Raw genomic sequence first — 18,204 nt, forward strand, 5'->3', positions numbered from 1 at the left:
AGTCAAGCTATTAGCTTTCCTTCACCACAAATATTAGTTATTTACTTAAATAAAAAAAAAATAACTAAAAATACCTATTGGTTTTTGCTTATGTTCATAATATAATACTATGTGTTCTCAGTATTATTTTACTTCTGTCTAAAAATGTGACAAAGTAAAGAACCTAAAACTTTGCTTTTGAAGTGCATTGACAAGTATATTTTTTACTGGATCAGTCAGATAAAAGGAGTTCACTAACACCATCAACTGAAAAAAACAGTAAAGAAAAGACTAAAGCTGTAGCTTTGAGAAACAGAGCAGCTGCCCTCAGTTTTCTTGCTAATATACATTTGTTAAATGCATTGGAAAAATCCTTAATGTGAAAAACCATTAGTTATATAAGAGAAATAAAAAAGTAAGTTTTGCAAATTCACATTCTACAAATGGTAGCTATATGCTGAGAGATTTCAGTTCTGCTGACTGATACAGAAACCAGAGAACCTCTGTAGCTCCTAACAGTGGTTCCCATCCATTAAGTTATTTAGCCTGATGAAAGGACATAAGATACCCTGGAATACTTTTGCCTGATTGTTTGCTCATACTTTATTGCAAGCAAAAGTACTATTGAACTGCTACATTGTTTGGGGGCAAAAGGCTGTGATTTTATACATATTTCACATATACCCAGATTTACTGTTAGAGCTGTAATCCTGTTTCAGTCTTGAGTTCTTACGTGTGAATTATCACTGTGTTCCTCTAGTTGAATGCACCTTATTATAGCCAAACACACAAATCTTTAAATGTTTTTCTACTTGTTACAGATACATCTTTAGCTTTATTCCTTTTTCTTTCTGGCAATGGCTATAATAGAGCAAATTCCTTTTTATCTCATAATGTTTCATTCACAAACCCTGTTAAACTGTAATCTTTTTCTAGTCTTCTCTTCCATCCTCTCCATCCTGTCTGCTGGATGCACTCCAGTGCAGTCCATCAGGAAATCTGTTATAATGAGCAAGGTGCTGATGGTTTGACCCTCTTGAAATACCTGCTTCCAAAGCCTTTCCTAAAGACAAATGTGGAGCAGGGTGAGAGGGAGGATGAGAGTTCTCCCATCTCCCACCATCACCATCACCTTACATTTTTGGTCAATACATGCAGAATCGAATTAAATACTCCCCGTTCTGTTTGGTTTGGTTGGTGTGCATCAACAGCATGTTGCACGTTTTGCTGTCATAACTTCCTGATATGGACCAGACTTCCTGAGTTGTAAAGGAACAAGCCTCAGACATTCACGATGCCACCAACATAATTTAACGAGTGACCATCACAAAAAAAAGTGTACAAAAAGTTCTATGATGCTTTTTCACTCATCTTGTGCAACAGCTGATGAGTTGTCACTGGTGGCTTTCCCACAGCATCACTGATGGAGTTGGTATATTTACTTTGACATTGATGAGAGCTGCTTAGGCAGTTCTTGAGGTGGTCCTAAGTGGGCATAAAAGTACATGCTTATGAAAACAAGCTGCACAAAACACTCAGGAAAAATCAAATTCACAGCATCGTCTGTTAATGTTCTGATTTCATTGACCAATCACCTGTCAACACTGCTAAATAGTAGCTCTAGATCTTTGTGTTTTCCTAAAATTATACATGCTTTGCAGGGAAAACAGCTAATAGTCAAGACAAAAGTTTTTTCAAAAAAGAAAACTCCACTCAATTATATTGCTTTCTTTGTTTCATAATTTTATGTTTAAATATAGGGAGTATGTAAATGATCATTTTCTCTCATATTCCCTTCCTGCTTAGTGACAAGAAAACAAATTCAAATTGTGTTTGGGAGGAATATCTTAACAAAGCCAATTTTATTTTTTAAATGAATTGTAGGTGTTGCATATCTGCATTTTCTGAAATTGTTAGCAAGTTTTTTTCCAAAGCTTTCTCTCTTTCGTTTGTATGTAACACATTATATTTAGAGAACCAACCAGCCTCAAGAAACTCAGTTGTTTTAAGTAAAAGTTGTCATGGCTATACATTTTGGTGGGGAAATTATTGGTTCATTTTTTGTTTAAACTTAAGGTCTAGAGTCTAAAGTTTTTCAAAAAATGAGCAAATAACTTTCTGAACAACTGTTTAATAGAATTATGCTTTTTCTGAGTATATCATGGTAAATTAGTTCAGAGGAGCAAATAGGTTCATAAGATAAGAAATCTATCTTCCTTCTCTCTTACATTCCCATATTAATCATTCAGTTAATTAATCATCAGAACCAGTTTTGATTCATTGGTTCATTTCATTTAACAAGGTTGGGAGTGGGCCAGACCAAATCATCCCAAATGGTTGTGAAGTCTTAGTCTTCAACCATGGGTTGTTGATGACAAAAAGTGCTTCCAGTTTGTTCTTAATATGGAAGGTCTTTCTTAAATCATCTTTTTGTCCAAACATAATTTTTTGGATCAGTCACTATTAGCATTCTTATAGTTAGTATAAAATAGATAAAAAATATATTTGACTGGAAGCACATAAATACACTGAAAAATTGTGAAGACATGGTAGTCATTGTCACTGCAGAGGACTTCTCAATTAAACACTAAATAGTAAATGTAGGACCTGCTTTACCCAATGTTATTTCAATCTTTTGTAGTGACACTTAAACATCTATATTTTCAGAGAGGTTTTTCAGCATAGGAATGTAAATTGGTTACAAGAGTGGGGCCAGAGGCTTTTTAAAGACTCATACAGACTGAGGCTCAGTCACATATAACAGCAACTTGAACTCTTCTTTGTATGTTTGAATTCAGCAAAGGGAGATGAAAAGTCCTGGCTTTGTCGTGAAAAAAGTTGCTCAAAATATTAAAGAGCAAACACGCATAATCACCACTAGTAAATGATTAGTTGAATGTATAAAACTTGGTAACACCCTGTAATTCAGCTATTCCAGTTTAGTAACACTTGCCACAAGGTCAGGAAAGAAAAAAAGGACTGGACAGATTTTAAGGATCTTATCTTTTACATAAACTGCTACAGTGACAAATATGCAGGCTCCAGCATGCTGTATATTATAAAGCTAGAGAATATTTTAATTCTCAGTCTCAAACTTTGCAGTCCCTCCAAGAATTTCTAACACTTCACCTGTTTCAGTTTTTCAGTTTATTTTTTAGCAATTTTATGCAAGTTATTTCAGTTACTGACTTGAACAATTTGTTCCATATCTCGGCACCCATTTTTTGTTAGAAAATCATAAAAGTTAGGAACCTAAAAATTGGATTTTTCTTTTGAGCAGCTGCTATCCACAAATATGGAAAGATTGTTAAAAGTGAATAGCATTTCTTTCTAACAAACTCTAGGTAGGTTTGATGGCTGTATCTCATTGTTCCATTACTGTGCTGTCTCCAAGCATCATTATGTTGGCATTCATAGATATGTGGAAGAAAAAGAAAAGCTTTTTTGGGGTTTAAAGATGTGTTTGTGCAACCATGGATGTCAGTGGTCCTTCTTCACTGTTGACCTGCTCATATGGATTTACATTTATAATTAAACAAAAAAATTTCTTGATTGAAATGTGTTCTATAATGTTTTGCAGAATATATTATTACTAGGAAAATAAGGCTAGAGGGAAATTATGTGCAAAAGAACATAAGTGTTTATTAAAAAAACAACAACAAAAAACTTTCAGTTTAACTGAGTCTCTAAGTCTTTGTACCCGTGCTTTTGGTGACTTGATGGAGACTAGATAGATTTCTGTTTCATTTATTCTGAAAATACTTTCATTATAACTTTTATTTCTGTATTACCCGTTTTTATATAGCACATTTGTTTCAGTGTGCTGACATTCCAAATCAGAGGCATCTGGTCTTTTGCATCTGCTGTGCCTCCACCAGGGTGCCACTATTAATGAATTTTTCTTCCCATGGCTCTTGTAACAGTATCTTCTAATGGTTTCCACTTAGTTTTCTGTTGAGGATCCAGTTTTGCAACATTAAATATTTGGCTGAATTCATAAAAGTTTTTAAAAGTATCTTCAGATATGAATTGCTTCTGATTTCGGTTTGGGGGTTTATTGTTTGTTTGTTTCAGATCATTTCAGCTAATACTTTAAAGCTATTTAATTTTTATGTTTCCCAAAAATCGTATTTAGTGGTCTTTTAATTTGTATTCATCAAAGCACTTCTCTTCCTAGTATAATTATCTGTATTTTTGTTAACTCACAAAATCAGTTTGTTTGATCAGTTTAGCTAGTCACAGAATATTTTTCTGAATTTGATAGTACTTAAAGTGGAGCTCAAGTGGTGCTGTTTATTTTCATGCTACTAGATTACAGGAAGGCTCAGGAGTGATGTGTTTTAGTAGCTACTTTTATCCAAACTTCTATCAGGGCTTCTGTGTGTACGTGCAAGGTAGATACCATGTGGAACATATATTTGTTAAATCTTTAAGGTTGTACCAATTGGTAAATGTAGACCCACAAATGTTGTAGCAATTTTAAAATAGAATTCTACTGAATAAAATAAAACATTTCTTCGGTATCGTTCTCAGACACTTTCTATTAAATCAAGGAAAAAATATATTATTTTGAAAAATGTTGCTTTTATTATTCTGAGTGGCCACTTTCCTAAGAGTAAGAAAAAAAAATCTGCTCTATAGGTATGTGTTACTCTCTACTGAAAGGTCTGAGAATCTTCAGATCTGTTTATAGTATAAAAGTTTTAAGGTGTCCTTCTTGACCTTTCAAAAATACACATTAGTATATCCAACAAGACTCACTTTAAAGAGGCATTTTTAGTCTTCCTGAGTGTCCAGTTGAGGAATTGCAGGTCTTGGGGTTAAGTTGTTTTGTAAGCCCTTAGGCACAGAGCAGCTCCATTCACTCAGTTTTGTACTGAGAAAATCCTTCTTGAGCTCTCCTTACCTATTGCTTTTCCTACTAAGTTTCCTATAACAGCAGCTTTCTTCTGTGGTACAAACACAGCATTTAATGTTTAGTTGGAGACTCTGGCTGGATCAGATAAATCCTTTTATTTGAGTATATCCAGTATAAAAATTATATTTAGTAAACTTCAGGGAACAGAGTCACTGTTGGCATAAGACCTTACAATCACTTAATTTGGTTTTCCTTTTCTGAACAGTAGGGGAAGGAGAGAGAAAGGGAAATATTGCTTTGGAAGACACAGAATTATCTGGGCATCTTGTATGTGTTTTAAGGCTCCTTCTGCACAGTCCATTTTGGCAATGTGTGTAATACAGACGTTGTTCAGCTACAGTGAGACTGCTTTTTCTATTGCAAAATTCATGTCATTCATTAACTTGTGTTCCTAGAAAATGGAGTTTAGAAGGCACACAGATATCTCGAGGTAGTAACTGCATCAGTAGATTTTATTTCTTTTTCTTGAGTGCTTTCAATAAGGAGAGACTTTGCTTAATTATGCAAGCTGCTGCTTTAACTACATGTCTCTGTATGCAATTCAATCAGTATACAAGTGAAAAAATGCCATCCAAACTTTTGGGTTTAGAAAGCCATTTATAATAGATTTTAAAGCGCTTGTGATACAGAAGTGCAAGGCAAGAATTTCCCAGGGTGTAGCTAGATGTGTACCTTGAAAATTACCTTTCTTCTTTAAGAGTTTGTAACTGAACAAAAGGAAACTCTGTGGAGCTTTTAGCTTGCTTTTGATAATACACACCGTAGTTACGGGAATTTGTATTATGCTCTTTTGTTGATCTCATTGAACAGAAAATGATATTAGGCCTTTATTTGTCACCTTCACCTGGTAAAAATTTATTTGTCACCTTCACCTGGTAAAAATTATGCAACACTAGTTTCAAGTTGGAGAGTCGAATTCAAGATCAAACTGCAGGTCTTTTCTGTCCAGTACAGTCAGTGAATAACAGTTTTTTAAAATAAAGTATGATTATTTAGGAAAAAACCCCAACATTTTAAGGAGCAGAAAGGGGAGACTTTTACGACAATAGAATACTCAAGACACATAGTCAACAGCCTGGTGAGCATGTTAACAGGTTATCTAACCAATGTCTATGTAACAAGCCTGAAAAATAAATTTTTCTCAAGCCTTTCTTTGCCAGCTTGATAGCTGGTACAGTGTACCTACTAGCTATCTGACAGTATATTGTTCTGTTCTGATGACTAAAAATTGTGGGCAGAAAAAAGTAATTTGTTTATAGTTTTATAATAAATATTGCTACTTCCAACTCCCAAGACTGGGAAATCTAATGAGCATCATTTCTGGAAACTACACAATAGGGAGCTGAAGTTGATAAATTTGGTCAATGTCTTTAAATACATACTTGGATGCTTCTCATCTGAGAAACGATACCTTGTTTGCTCTTCCCTACTCCTTCAAATTAAGTTAAAGTAATATATGCATAGATCTTATACACCTTACTTGCCTTGAGTTTCCATTTTCAGATTGCCTGGGCTTTACGTATTTATGTAAAATATAAATTATTGTGTTAATTATTTTTCTGCTAGGTAAGGTGTCAGGACAGAAAAAGTGACATCAACAGTCTTACAATGGCTTTTAACTAATAGATTAAACAGTCTTGAAATATTAAAACCCAAACATTATTAATTAGACCTCATGATTTACTAGGAAAAGCCTGTGTAATCTGCTAAGATAGTAAACCCTAATATCTTTCTTTAAAATACCTCATAAAATCTAAAAGAATATTGAAAAATAGTGCCTTTCTATAGCTTTATACAGGAGAATAGCTTATCCTGCATAATTTTATGTGTTAAAAATGAAGAATGATTGTCAATTTTATTTGTCTAGTGTTATAGGTTGATTTTTAATTATTATTACAAGTTGTCCTTGGTATTTTTATATAAAGAGTAAGAACAATACTTAGAAGGTCTAGACATAATTCTTCATAATATTTGAAATAGCAAACAATCTTTTTGCTTTAAATTAAGTAAACACACAAAAAAAGTCCCAATATGTGGTCTTCTCTACAGTTCTATATGCTTTTAACTTTGTTTTATTTTTGTATTTATGTTCAACTAGGCAATACTACAGGATCTGGAGAAAAGACGTCCCCAGCTGGATGAACTAATAACTGCAGCACAAAATCTGAAAAACAAGACGAGTAATCAAGAGGCCAGAACAATAATTACTGACCGCAGTAAGTGGTGATTCTTCTATCATATGACATTTCAACAAACATGGAAAATGTTGTAATATCTAATAAGCATAGTAATTTTCAGATACTTTATGCCTTTGCCATGAGAAGGGGAGTTCCATCAGGAGACAATTTTCATACAGATTTTCCAAATTGCATATAGAGTAAATGTCAGTGAAACTCAGTGATCCCATATTTCAAATTTTTCACCTTCATTTCATCTTCATAGTGGAAGACATTGTATGAAATATAGAATGTGAGCACTGTAGATAAAGAAATACATTTATTCTTAAACAAGGAGAAAGAAAGAATTCACAGAATATAGCCACAGGCTTGTAAGATGCTTTCGATTCCATCCCCCGTAGTACAGCTGCACGCTCTTCTTTCATCTCCCCTCAGCTGACGCACAAGTCTGATGATGCTCTGCATTACTCTATTATTTCTTCAGTTCTGTTTTCCCTATCCAGAATTAACCAACTAGCTGTGACTAAGGTGGAAAAATGAGTAGATTAGGTTTTAGAAGTCTATAGAAGACTCTATAGCATTATTACCCTTGGATGCTTGCACGTCTTTATATCTCACACTATGGGATGAAACACACTCCCAAGGTCGTGCTATAGAAACAGCCCTCTGTGGTGGACTGCTCTATATCTTCAGTGATTATTCTCAGTACTTAGGACTAAAAGCTATGAAAAATGAATTTTTTTTGTGGTTTTCAAGGTCTGCTATGGAGCTTAGGGAAGACCCAGGCCAAGTGCTTTGTGCAAACTGTTCTGTACATCATGGCATGGCAATCAGGGATTGCTCCCTGAGACTGATGACTGTGAAGGTATAAATGTAGACTCAACTTTTCTGTCCCCATAATTAAAAATTAAATATATCTATATACACATTATCTCTTTCTTTTTATTCCATCAGGTAAATACATTTCATAATATCTCAAAATCACATTGTGTGTTTGGACTGCATTGTTTGACTCACATATGGATACCATTTAGACCATATCTTATGTAAAATAACATTGTTAAACTGCTTTTCTCTTCCTTTGCCATGAGAAGAAAACATACAACTGGGAGAGAGAGAAGCTGTGTTATAACTAATGTTTGAGAAGAAAAGGATAGTGCTTATTGCATAAGAATCTGTTCCTGTTTGACATGCAAACGAATGTTAGAATCACATAGTTAAGTTCAGATGAAGTGTGTACGTATACCTTAACTTCACAGCTACAACCAGTGTAGCACTCTTATCAGTATTTTCTAGTATGTTTTAATTTTTAGTTATGAGACAAGTCTTTAGAAGATAAGAATTGTAGACTTACATGAAATGCAAGCATAATTCCTATATGCCCTCGTGTGAATTTTATGCATGACTAAACTTTGTTCTATTGGAAAACTGCACTTCACTTTAAGTGAAATTACCTTTTAAGACAGATTAAATGTTTCTTGCTCATAAAGCAAAAAAAGGAGAGCATCTATTGGACTGTAAATCATGAATGAGTATGTGGTAACACAACTATATTACAGCTTGCGTGTGGCTAGCGGTGTGGTGAATACATTTTACATGGTACATGATGATTTAGTTTTTGTCTATAAGAATTCCCAAAATTATCAATTAGTTTTGAATTTAAAGTAAAAAATTCAGTTTTACTGTGATTTAGTAATTAATTTTTTATGCTGAAACTGTCAATATCCTTGTTTACAAAAGTGCAACTTCTGATGGATTAGATACAGGTCATGTCCCTTTATGTTCTTTCAAGTACATCTTAAAGTATGACTGGGGCCATTTTTGATCTAGTCTTCTGAGGCAGCAAACTAGATTCATGAAGGTTTTTCATATTTATTTAGTTTATATTTGTAAAATTGTAGGCAATATTAAGCACTGTTCAAGATGTATTTATTACTTTTAAATTTTAAGGAGATCATGATATTTATCTGGGGGTAAAAAAGATGCTAATGGCACATAAGGTGTTTCTGAATATTCGCTACATCTATTGTCATCTGAATATTTGCCACGTATACTGTCATCTAAAGTATTTCTTTTAAAGGACAGTAATTTTTATATTTTTAATTGCACGACTTTTTTCCTCTATATATCAGAGAAGGTGGAGATTGCTCTGTTTGGTTTGAATTGGACCTTGCATTGAGGTCCTGCTGCAAGTCCTCTCTGACTACCTCATCCACAGACCATTTCCCATTTCCTGAGATTTTCCCCTGCTCATGAATGCTAATAGATTACATGGTTATGTTTTAGCAGTCATTAGTACTCATTTAATCTATTCTATTTCATGACCTGAACACCAGCACTGTGCCATTGGTGCTCCTCTGCAGCAGCTGTGTACCACTCTCACAACCAGCCTTCCGTACTGACACAGTGTCACAGAATATGCCAAGCTGGAAGGGCTCCACAGGGATCATCGAGTCTAACCCTTAGCCCTGCATAGGACCATTCCCAAAAGTCATCCCATGTGCCTGAGAGTATTGTCCAAACACTTCTTGAACTCCATCAGGCTTGGTGCTCTGACCATTTCCCTGGGGAGCCTGTTCCAGTGCCCAACCACCCTCTGGGGGAAGAACCTTTTTCTAATATCCAACCTAAACCTCCCCTGACAAAACTTCAGGCCATTCCCTCGGGTCCTCTCACTGGTCACCACAGAGAAGAGATCAGTGCCTGCCCCTCCTACCCACCTCATGAGGAAGTTGTAACTGCAAGGACGTCTCCCCTCAGTCTCCTCTTCTCCAGTCTGAACAAACCAAGTGCTCTCAGCTGCTCCTCATGCGGCTTCCCCTGGAGGCCCTTCATCATCTTTGTTGCCCTCCTTTGGACACTTTCTAAAAGCTTCATATCTTTCGTATATTGCGATGCCCAAAAGTGCATCATCAGATGCCAGATGCATCAGATCCCATCACAAAGGAAAGGGAATTCAGGCCTGCAATGCATTGGTCTGTCACGTAGGAGCTGATAGGCTTGACTATATCTAGTGCACTTCCTGGGTGGAAGCACGGGATCTCACACTTTGAGAAATGAAAAGCTGAGAAGATGAGTTAATTTGTATGACTTGGTTGTTCATTGCCTTTTGTTATTAAAGTAATAGAAAAAAACCCCAACACAATCATCTGGCCAGTATCACTGAAGAGATATATTATAAATATTAAATGAGACTCAGATGCTCAACAGGAATAGAGCTGGCTGCATTCTTCATTACAGGATGTGTTTGCGTGCCATCAAATGGAATTAAACTCTGAAGGTTATGGCTTTTGTGCTAACATTGCTAACTCTTAAGTCACTCTGCTTGCAGAAATATGAATATTATGTTTGTAAAAGTCTAACTTTGAAATATATTTAGAAAAATTATTTCCTTTGTGAAGTATTTTCTAAAAACAAACAAGGTAAACATTTTATACAAAAGGAAGAAAAAGACATTTGTGAAAGTCCCTATGAATTGCAAAAAAAATCTATAGTAATGAGGTTATTTTCAACAGAATTGTCATAGTATTGCGTAGATTTAGTCTTTCTTTAGGAAATAAAACCAGTAGTTAAAGATGAGCTCAAACAATCTAATTCTTTGCTTTGAACCTTCTTTCCCCACCCTTACTCCATTATTTGCATGAAACTGTTGGAGCTATACTACTTTTAAAGACCTTGGCTCTATGAAGGCTCTATAAAGTAAATATTTTTTTACGTTTGCATAATGTTATACTTAAATCTTTGTGTATTCTATGTATTCAATTCATAGTTTGTTTACAACTTATACATTGGAGGATACAGAAGAATAATAATTACATTTAGTCTTGTGGAAAAGCTGTGGGAAAAAGCTGTGGGAAAAATCAAGATTCCTCTCTGCTCTTTTAATACAGAATCATTCTGTTCTAATAGAACCATATGCTCTACAATAACATTTTTCTCTGCATAACATGTCACAGCTCCAAAACACTTTGCTTTACTACTGATGAAAATGTTGTTTCTTTAAAATGAATGGGTTTACAAGCAACTTTGAATTTAGTAGTAATTAAAATTTGAAAATTGCTCTTATTTTCCATCAGCTTCTATGTATAAATACAGAAAACTGGTAACAAGTCCATGTAGAAATATATTGAGAGATAATACAAACAAATTTACAGTCTTAGAATCAGAAATACCAAAGCAATTACAAAGACTGTCGTAGATTTTGATAGATTCTGGAAATGTAAGAAACTTTAAATAGCAGACCTTCCTACTGCTGTGTTCACACATATGCAAGAGATAACAGTGCATAAACTTTCGGTGGTTTTGCTTTGCTAGTAATTTACATCCCAATTTTGCTAATGTGTTTTCTGGCTGTGTAAGTGATAGAGGAGGTAGGGAAATTAATATTTATAGAACTGTATGAAGAAAGAATCTCTTACTGACCAAAGAATCTCCCTTTCAAGATTATAAACCAAAGTAACACACATCTTTCTTCAGAAATTGTGTGAAATTTAGTGTCCTCGCAAAATACCACTTGAGAAGTTAATTGATTTCTATTACACTAAATACATAAATATTAGCAATAAATACAAGCATTTTAATATACAAGCATTTCAATGAAGATTATTTTGATCAAGAATTACGCTTTGGGACCAAATGATTCCTTTTGAAATTTTCTTTGACAGTTTTAAAAACCAAGTCCACAAATACATGAATAATTTATAGAGGATGTCTTCAGAAGAGGTATTTTGATTTTGTGGTTTGGTTTTTTATTTGTTTGGGTTTGGTTTTTTTCTTGTTCATTTGTTGTTTTTTTTTAAGAAAACCTTTATGCTATAATTGGTTGTTAGCAGAGCTGCATTTGAACTAATCTGGAAAGAGTCTAAGTGTCTCTGTGCCACTACATAAAATGCCTTTATTTAGTAGTTTTCTGTATTTGACAGTTTTATGACAAAATCATCAACTTGACATCACTTTCACTACAAAATGTACAGAAACTCCGCAGTGAATTACAGCTGCACTGTTGTTCTTGACATCTTAATAAAATAGCCATTTCCATCGTACTGCTATCCATGTGGTTTTCTCTTAGAACGACTGAATACAAATGATGAGTTTACCAGTTGAAAAAATAAATTCAGACAATCTGGGATTTGTCATCTAGTAGTAAACTCCCTACTTATCAAGACTAAAAAAAAAGTATAAGAACAAACTATATTTGCATACAGTTTTCCAGTTATCTTATTGATATTTTTAAGCTGAATTATTGAATAAATCCAAGTGTTCTATTCTCTAGATTCCACATACTTCTAGAACTTCTCAAGAACCTAAGTAATAGTTTTCCCATGTCATAAACACGTAAAGTTTACTATCATTGCAATGTACTACTTTACATCTGACAACTTTTTTTTCCTATGCCATAGAAAGGAAGCAAGGGAGAAACTGTTGGTTTTTAACAAAATGTCAGTAACAAGATAAAACCACAGCTCTGAAAGGGATAGCATGGTTCTGAGAAGAGTATATAATTTGAAACCAGTTCCTTGGTGCACATTTGCTGCTGTAGGATCTGTAAGAAAGTTATGGGACATTTTAAGAAGGAGCAAGAAGCTATTTTGGAACACTGGGGAGAGTTACCCTTTAAGAATGGGCAATAACATGCCCCAGAAATGTCTGAATGATAGGGAAAATACAGTTATATATGACTTCTCAGTCTATATATACTGGAAGCATATGGATCAGTGGACAAAGGGCAAGATCTCAGCTGCCTACTTCAAATGTCATAGTGCTCCAGAGAAGGCTGTGAGACTACAAGGTGACCACTCTTCAGTTCTGGTTATATTCTTGAGTAGGAGTGGCACAGATTTTTTGGTAATCGCAGAGGTGATAAATGTATTAGGTGGTATCATTGCTGGTGGCTTGCTCAGATCTCTCAGATCTCAATCCTGTGAAGAAAGGATAATTAGATAATTATAAAACTTGTTGTGTGGTAATTCAAGTGGAACTGGCTAGTTCTAGACTAGTTACTTCTAAATAGATAAGAAGTTTCAGTTGCTAGAAATCAGTCTGTGTTTGAAGGCAGGAAGCCTGGATTGCTGTGTTGTATAGAGGCATTTGATTGTATCCAAATCATAAGTATTAGTAAAAGTTTGTCATCTATTCTCAAAAAAAACCCCTAAGAGAGCAGAATGGTTGACCAGATCTCTCATCAGGAAAAGTGAGTTCTTGGCTAACTCTGAACTTGTGAACAGTCCAAGTGAGTGCAAAGAGAAAATCCAGTGAGATTGTAAGGCTGTGTTGAAGGAAAGAGTGATATTAAATATTTTTTTAAAAAGCCTGTAAATAGTTTCAATGAGGTCCAGAAGAGGGCAAGGGGGGGGGCGGGAGGGGGAGAGGGGGAAGCCACAAACCAGCCACCCAGAATAAGGACAGCATGATTTGGTAGGGGATGCTTCACATTTACAGGTTGTGCTTTGTTGTATGAGATAGACATGGGTACACGAAGTTAACTGGTTGAAAGACTTGGGATATACCATCACCTGACAGAAGGAGAATGTACTTCCCTCTTTAGCTTAGGGAACAATTTGGTACAGCATTGTGGGAGAGCTGCTGTTTGAGTCTGCTTTGTGTCTTGTTTTAACCTGCTGGTTATCATTTAAGGATTGAGTCAACAGAGGTGGTTAATCAGAATATAGATAAAAACGTTTTTGTAATTTATAGTGTCAAGACAATTCAAGCCTGTTTAATATTCTGCCATTCACCCTGTAGTTCTTACAATATTTGGACACTGAGGTGATAGAGGTGATTTGAATAAAAGCACCAAAGCATATAAATCTTCAGCCCTTTGCCCCTCAACCTTCAACCTACCCAGTCACCAATTAGGTGAAAGTGGGTGTGGCCCAGAACCACCAGCAGACATGAAATGAGGTCAGCAGGTAATAATTCCTTTCCCCAAGTAGAATTGTCTGCTCCCCTGCTCCGGTAAGTGGTATTCATAATGTTGTTAGGGGCATCTTTTCCTTCTTCTAAGCTTGAGAGGAGTCATATTTTAATGGATTGGTTTTATGTAACTACCTGTCTTTGTTCCTATAGTCTTTGTGAAAAATCTTCATACATATATTCATTTGAAGGAGCTTTCTCTTTTTAGTTTAACAAGACCAGTGTCTCAGTAGCTTCACAGAGAAATAAATTCACTTGGCAAAAGTTTTATAAGCAAAACTGCCACACTGGATGAAATGGCAACTCTTACTCATTTACCATCTAGCCTCTGAAATGGTTAGCACCACGTCCTTCTGAAGAATATTTAAAAATGAAACGTACTGAAGAATTAAGTATGCAAATGTGAAGTAAATTGAGAGTGCTTCTCAGGATTCAAAATCTTTCATATCTTAATTAGAGAAGTTAAAATATTTTTTTGAAACGTTTAATTGACCAAAACTGCCAAGAACATTTAGTTCTTTAGGGAAGCAATCACTGAATTATTTTAGATTTTTCAACATATTTAACAGTATCTAATGTGAGACTTCCTATTTACAGTGTTACAGCAAAAACTCTGGGTTTAATTACACTGGATTTCAAAATTGAATTCAGTCTCATTTTGCAAATGTTAGTTAACATTTATGTAAAATAATAAATGCTGGAGAGATTTGACGTACATCTTCTCTGAGGTAGATGATGTTCTATTGACTTGTGTGGTGACCGGATAATCAGAAAGGAATATTTTTTCTCTTTGATACTGGAAAGGCTCCATTTGCAATGTTAAAACTAATAGAGTAAATAATTTGACATTAGAAATACTTACATCACCTCTAAGCATACTTGTGGCCCATTTCCATTGCAAGTAAATATCCAAAATTATCAAGCTTCGAAAATGAAAGAGAAACAACTGCCCATTATTTCTAAATGTATTAACATTATGTGCTTCAAGAATTATTTTCAAAGTTAAAATTCTTTTTATAAGCAACTTAAACTCCCTATCTACTGATGAAATTCCATCACTGTGATTATATAAGTGAAGTTGCTGTCTAACCTTAAAATCTGTGAGACTATAATTATTCAAGATCCTGGAAAATTATTTTATTTAATTTTTTTTAATATAGGCAATTTCTATTTCTTGCTAAATGCTAGGGCTGCTTAATATGTCATAAGTTTGGAAGTCTCAAAAGTATTGCATTATATGGTTTGGATGCATTCCCTTTTTTCTTTAAGGGAAGTATTAAAGCTCCATTTTTAACAAAAGCATCGCATTTACCCCCTAAAAAGCTACGTTATCTCCCTAGTTTTCACTCTCTTTATGTAGAGTTTTAGTATTTTTAGTTTATAGCTTCAATTCATGATTTTATTTTAATTGAAGGTTTAAAAGTTAAGTTCAGTCAGTCTATACAAGCATAAAAATTACTCGTATTTTATATTAAATCTTTTCACTGTTTACTAGGATTTACTTTTTACAAGAGTTCTCTCTGTGAATGTTGGCATTTCAATGCTGACATTCTTTATTACTGGACTTGATATTATCACATATCTGAATCTATCTTTTGTCAGAATACTTGTCAGTAACGGCTAAGAATGTCATTTGGATTTGGCATTTGGTTTTAAATTTGGGAAAGATGGTATAATTTAATGACTGGTCAGCACTTTCGGGAATCATGAGATTTTCAAACGTTGTATCTGGTAGAAACCCCCTGAAGTACAGAATCCAGGAACTGTGCTGTGACACATCTCCTGCCATCTGTTTGAAAAACATTGCATCAATTTTTTGTCCACATACTTGTTGCATTTTCATGGTTATCCTTTTATGTATTTTATGGGTGATTTTGATAATTGGAAGATTTTTAATAATCTATGAAACCACTGAGTACCTAACCTTTTGTATTTACAACTGTGAAAACCATTTTGAAGATGCAGTGGGGGGTTATGAAAAAGACATCAGAGCAACCCACTGGGCTGAAAGCTGCCTCTGCCCTCGGCTGAGGGGTTTGCTTGTGAAGGCAGGACATGCTGAGAGTGTCTCCTTCCAAGGGTGTGCCTCCAACCCTGTTCCCAACGCTGTCCTCTTCCACGTCTCCTCCATTTTTTTTCTCCAGATGTGCCTCTTTTTGCTTCTTCATGTATCTTCACCAACCTCTCACTCTTTGCTCTTTTGGTCAGTGTTTCAAGGTAGTACTGTGTTAGAAATAGTAACCTGCACAGAATATTGTAAATTTAAATAGAAGCAGGCATACAAACTTTAAAAATATTCATTTTATTTCATTTTTATCCACAATGATACAAACAGAAGAGCTATGCTAGCTGGGTTTGAACAAATTAGTCAAAATGAAAATAAATGGAAATAAAAAAGGAGCTGTTCAGAAACAAAGTTTTCAGAATGGAATCAAATTATTTGTCCACTGACAGTTTGGTGGGCAACATTTAATGTCCACAGTTATTTTAAAAGCTGTGTCAGAACAGTATATATTCAGTTATACCAGACCATAATTTTCTGTAGTAATTACAGACCAAACAGGAAACAAAGGTCCTGCTCTGCAGAGATTACAAGCTGAATTTAGATGCCACAAAATCAACCATATCAGGAAAGTGCAGATTTTGGTGTACATTGTGTCCCATTTCTTTTCCTAAAGTGGATGCAATACACAAAACATATATTGGAACCTGCAGTTATTCTCACACAATCTAGTTAAGCATCCTGGAGTATGTTTGGCCTAGGGATTTTACTTTGGCTATCCTCAATATAAATTTGTTGTGCTTTTAGTTTTGCTTGAGTCAGGAATAAACCAATAATAAAAAGAATGTTTTACATAGCCCCAAAGCTCCTTTGCAAGTCCAACCTGAGTAAATATTGGCTTTGTGTGAGAGAGGTCCTAAGACTTTGGTGAGTGGTTTCATTTTGTTATGTATATCAAACCTTTACTATGGTGATTTATGAAATACTGTAGATAATTCAAAGAATTTAATGTTATCATTGTTTTCAGCACCAAAATGGTGACTCTGAGGCTTTTCTGTCTGTGTTTAGTGGATAAAAATCTTTCAGCCTTTATCATAGTAAAAAGGAAGGGAAGGAGAAAAAGTATAAAAGTTCTGGAGATTTCATCTTTCTTATCAGCAGGCCTATTGAGTGACAGGTGAGAGAATGATTTGTCAGAGGACAATCCCAGCCAAGTATCAGCAAATGAAGGTTGATGTTGAGTAGTCTGATATATGGTGAGAAAGTGGTGGCATCTGGGCTTGGTAAAACTTAGAGTTTAAAACAGAATATTTCAGGGAAAAAAAATGTATTTTGTTATATTTTAATTGGATGGGAACTTGTGTACTGTAGAGCAAACGCCTATGCTATGGAAATTTCTGCTGGAAGTGTCAGACTGTGTTTATGTCTGCTTTATCGTCTCAAGTGTAGAAATGAGTGGAGTATTTCAGATGAAGAGATGTAATAATTTTGCAGAATATTCATTACATTTCCAGTATTATTAGTCTCTCTGAATTTCTCTACTTTTGAAACTTGGCACCTCACTGCACCATAATATTAGAATGGCAACAGTAATGGTTTAATCTGTTCATTGGATACCTTTTCTATGCTCCATTTCATGGGCTTTCCTGAAAAAGTGATAAAATGCAGAATAGAACATATTTCAGTTGGAAAGGACCTAAAGTGACCATCTAGTCTGAGTGCCTGACCCCTTCAGGGCTGATCAAATGTTAAAATGTGTTGTTATGGGTGTTGTCCAAATGTCTCTTAAAAGCTGACAGACATGGGGCATCAAGCATCTCTTCAGAAAGCCTATTCCACTATCTGACCACCCTCTCAGTAAAGAAGTGCTTCCCAATATTCAGTTCAAACCCATGCAGGGTGTTAGGTTCAAAGTTTGCCCAGTTTAAGCCATATCAGAATAGTGACTTTGAAGTGTGTCAATTAAGTCAATTAAGTTCAGTCCATGTGATGTCTCATCAATGTTTTGATCCATGTTGGAGCACCATAGAGAACATGAACAAAAAGCACTGACATCTGATTAAAAAAAACACAACACCCCAAAACAAACCAAACATCTCCTCAAACAAACAAGCAAAACCCCAACAGTAACAGGCAAGTCTTTCCTTTTCCCAGTATTGGTGCAATTGACATATTATATAATTTTTCCTTTTATTAGCTAAAATATTACACTGAAA

General features: G+C 34.9%; 1 protein-coding gene across 11 annotated transcripts in view; it reads left to right on the top strand.

The window, feature by feature from the left end:
* DMD (dystrophin) overlaps window positions 1-18,204 on the top strand; it is a 918,699-nt gene that overhangs the window by 620,503 nt on the left and 279,992 nt on the right. For all 11 annotated transcript variants that reach the window (XM_027636380.1, XM_027636395.1, XM_027636430.1 and 8 more), the window contains one exon: window positions 6,996-7,113. In XM_027636380.1, coding sequence (XP_027492181.1) covers window positions 6,996-7,113 — 118 coding nt within the window. The remainder of the gene's footprint in view (window positions 1-6,995; window positions 7,114-18,204) is intronic.

Source organism: Corapipo altera, unplaced genomic scaffold, assembly GCF_003945725.1.
Source record: "Corapipo altera isolate COAL_440 unplaced genomic scaffold, ASM394572v1 0, whole genome shotgun sequence".
NCBI classification, from domain to species: Eukaryota; Metazoa; Chordata; class Aves; order Passeriformes; family Pipridae; genus Corapipo; species Corapipo altera.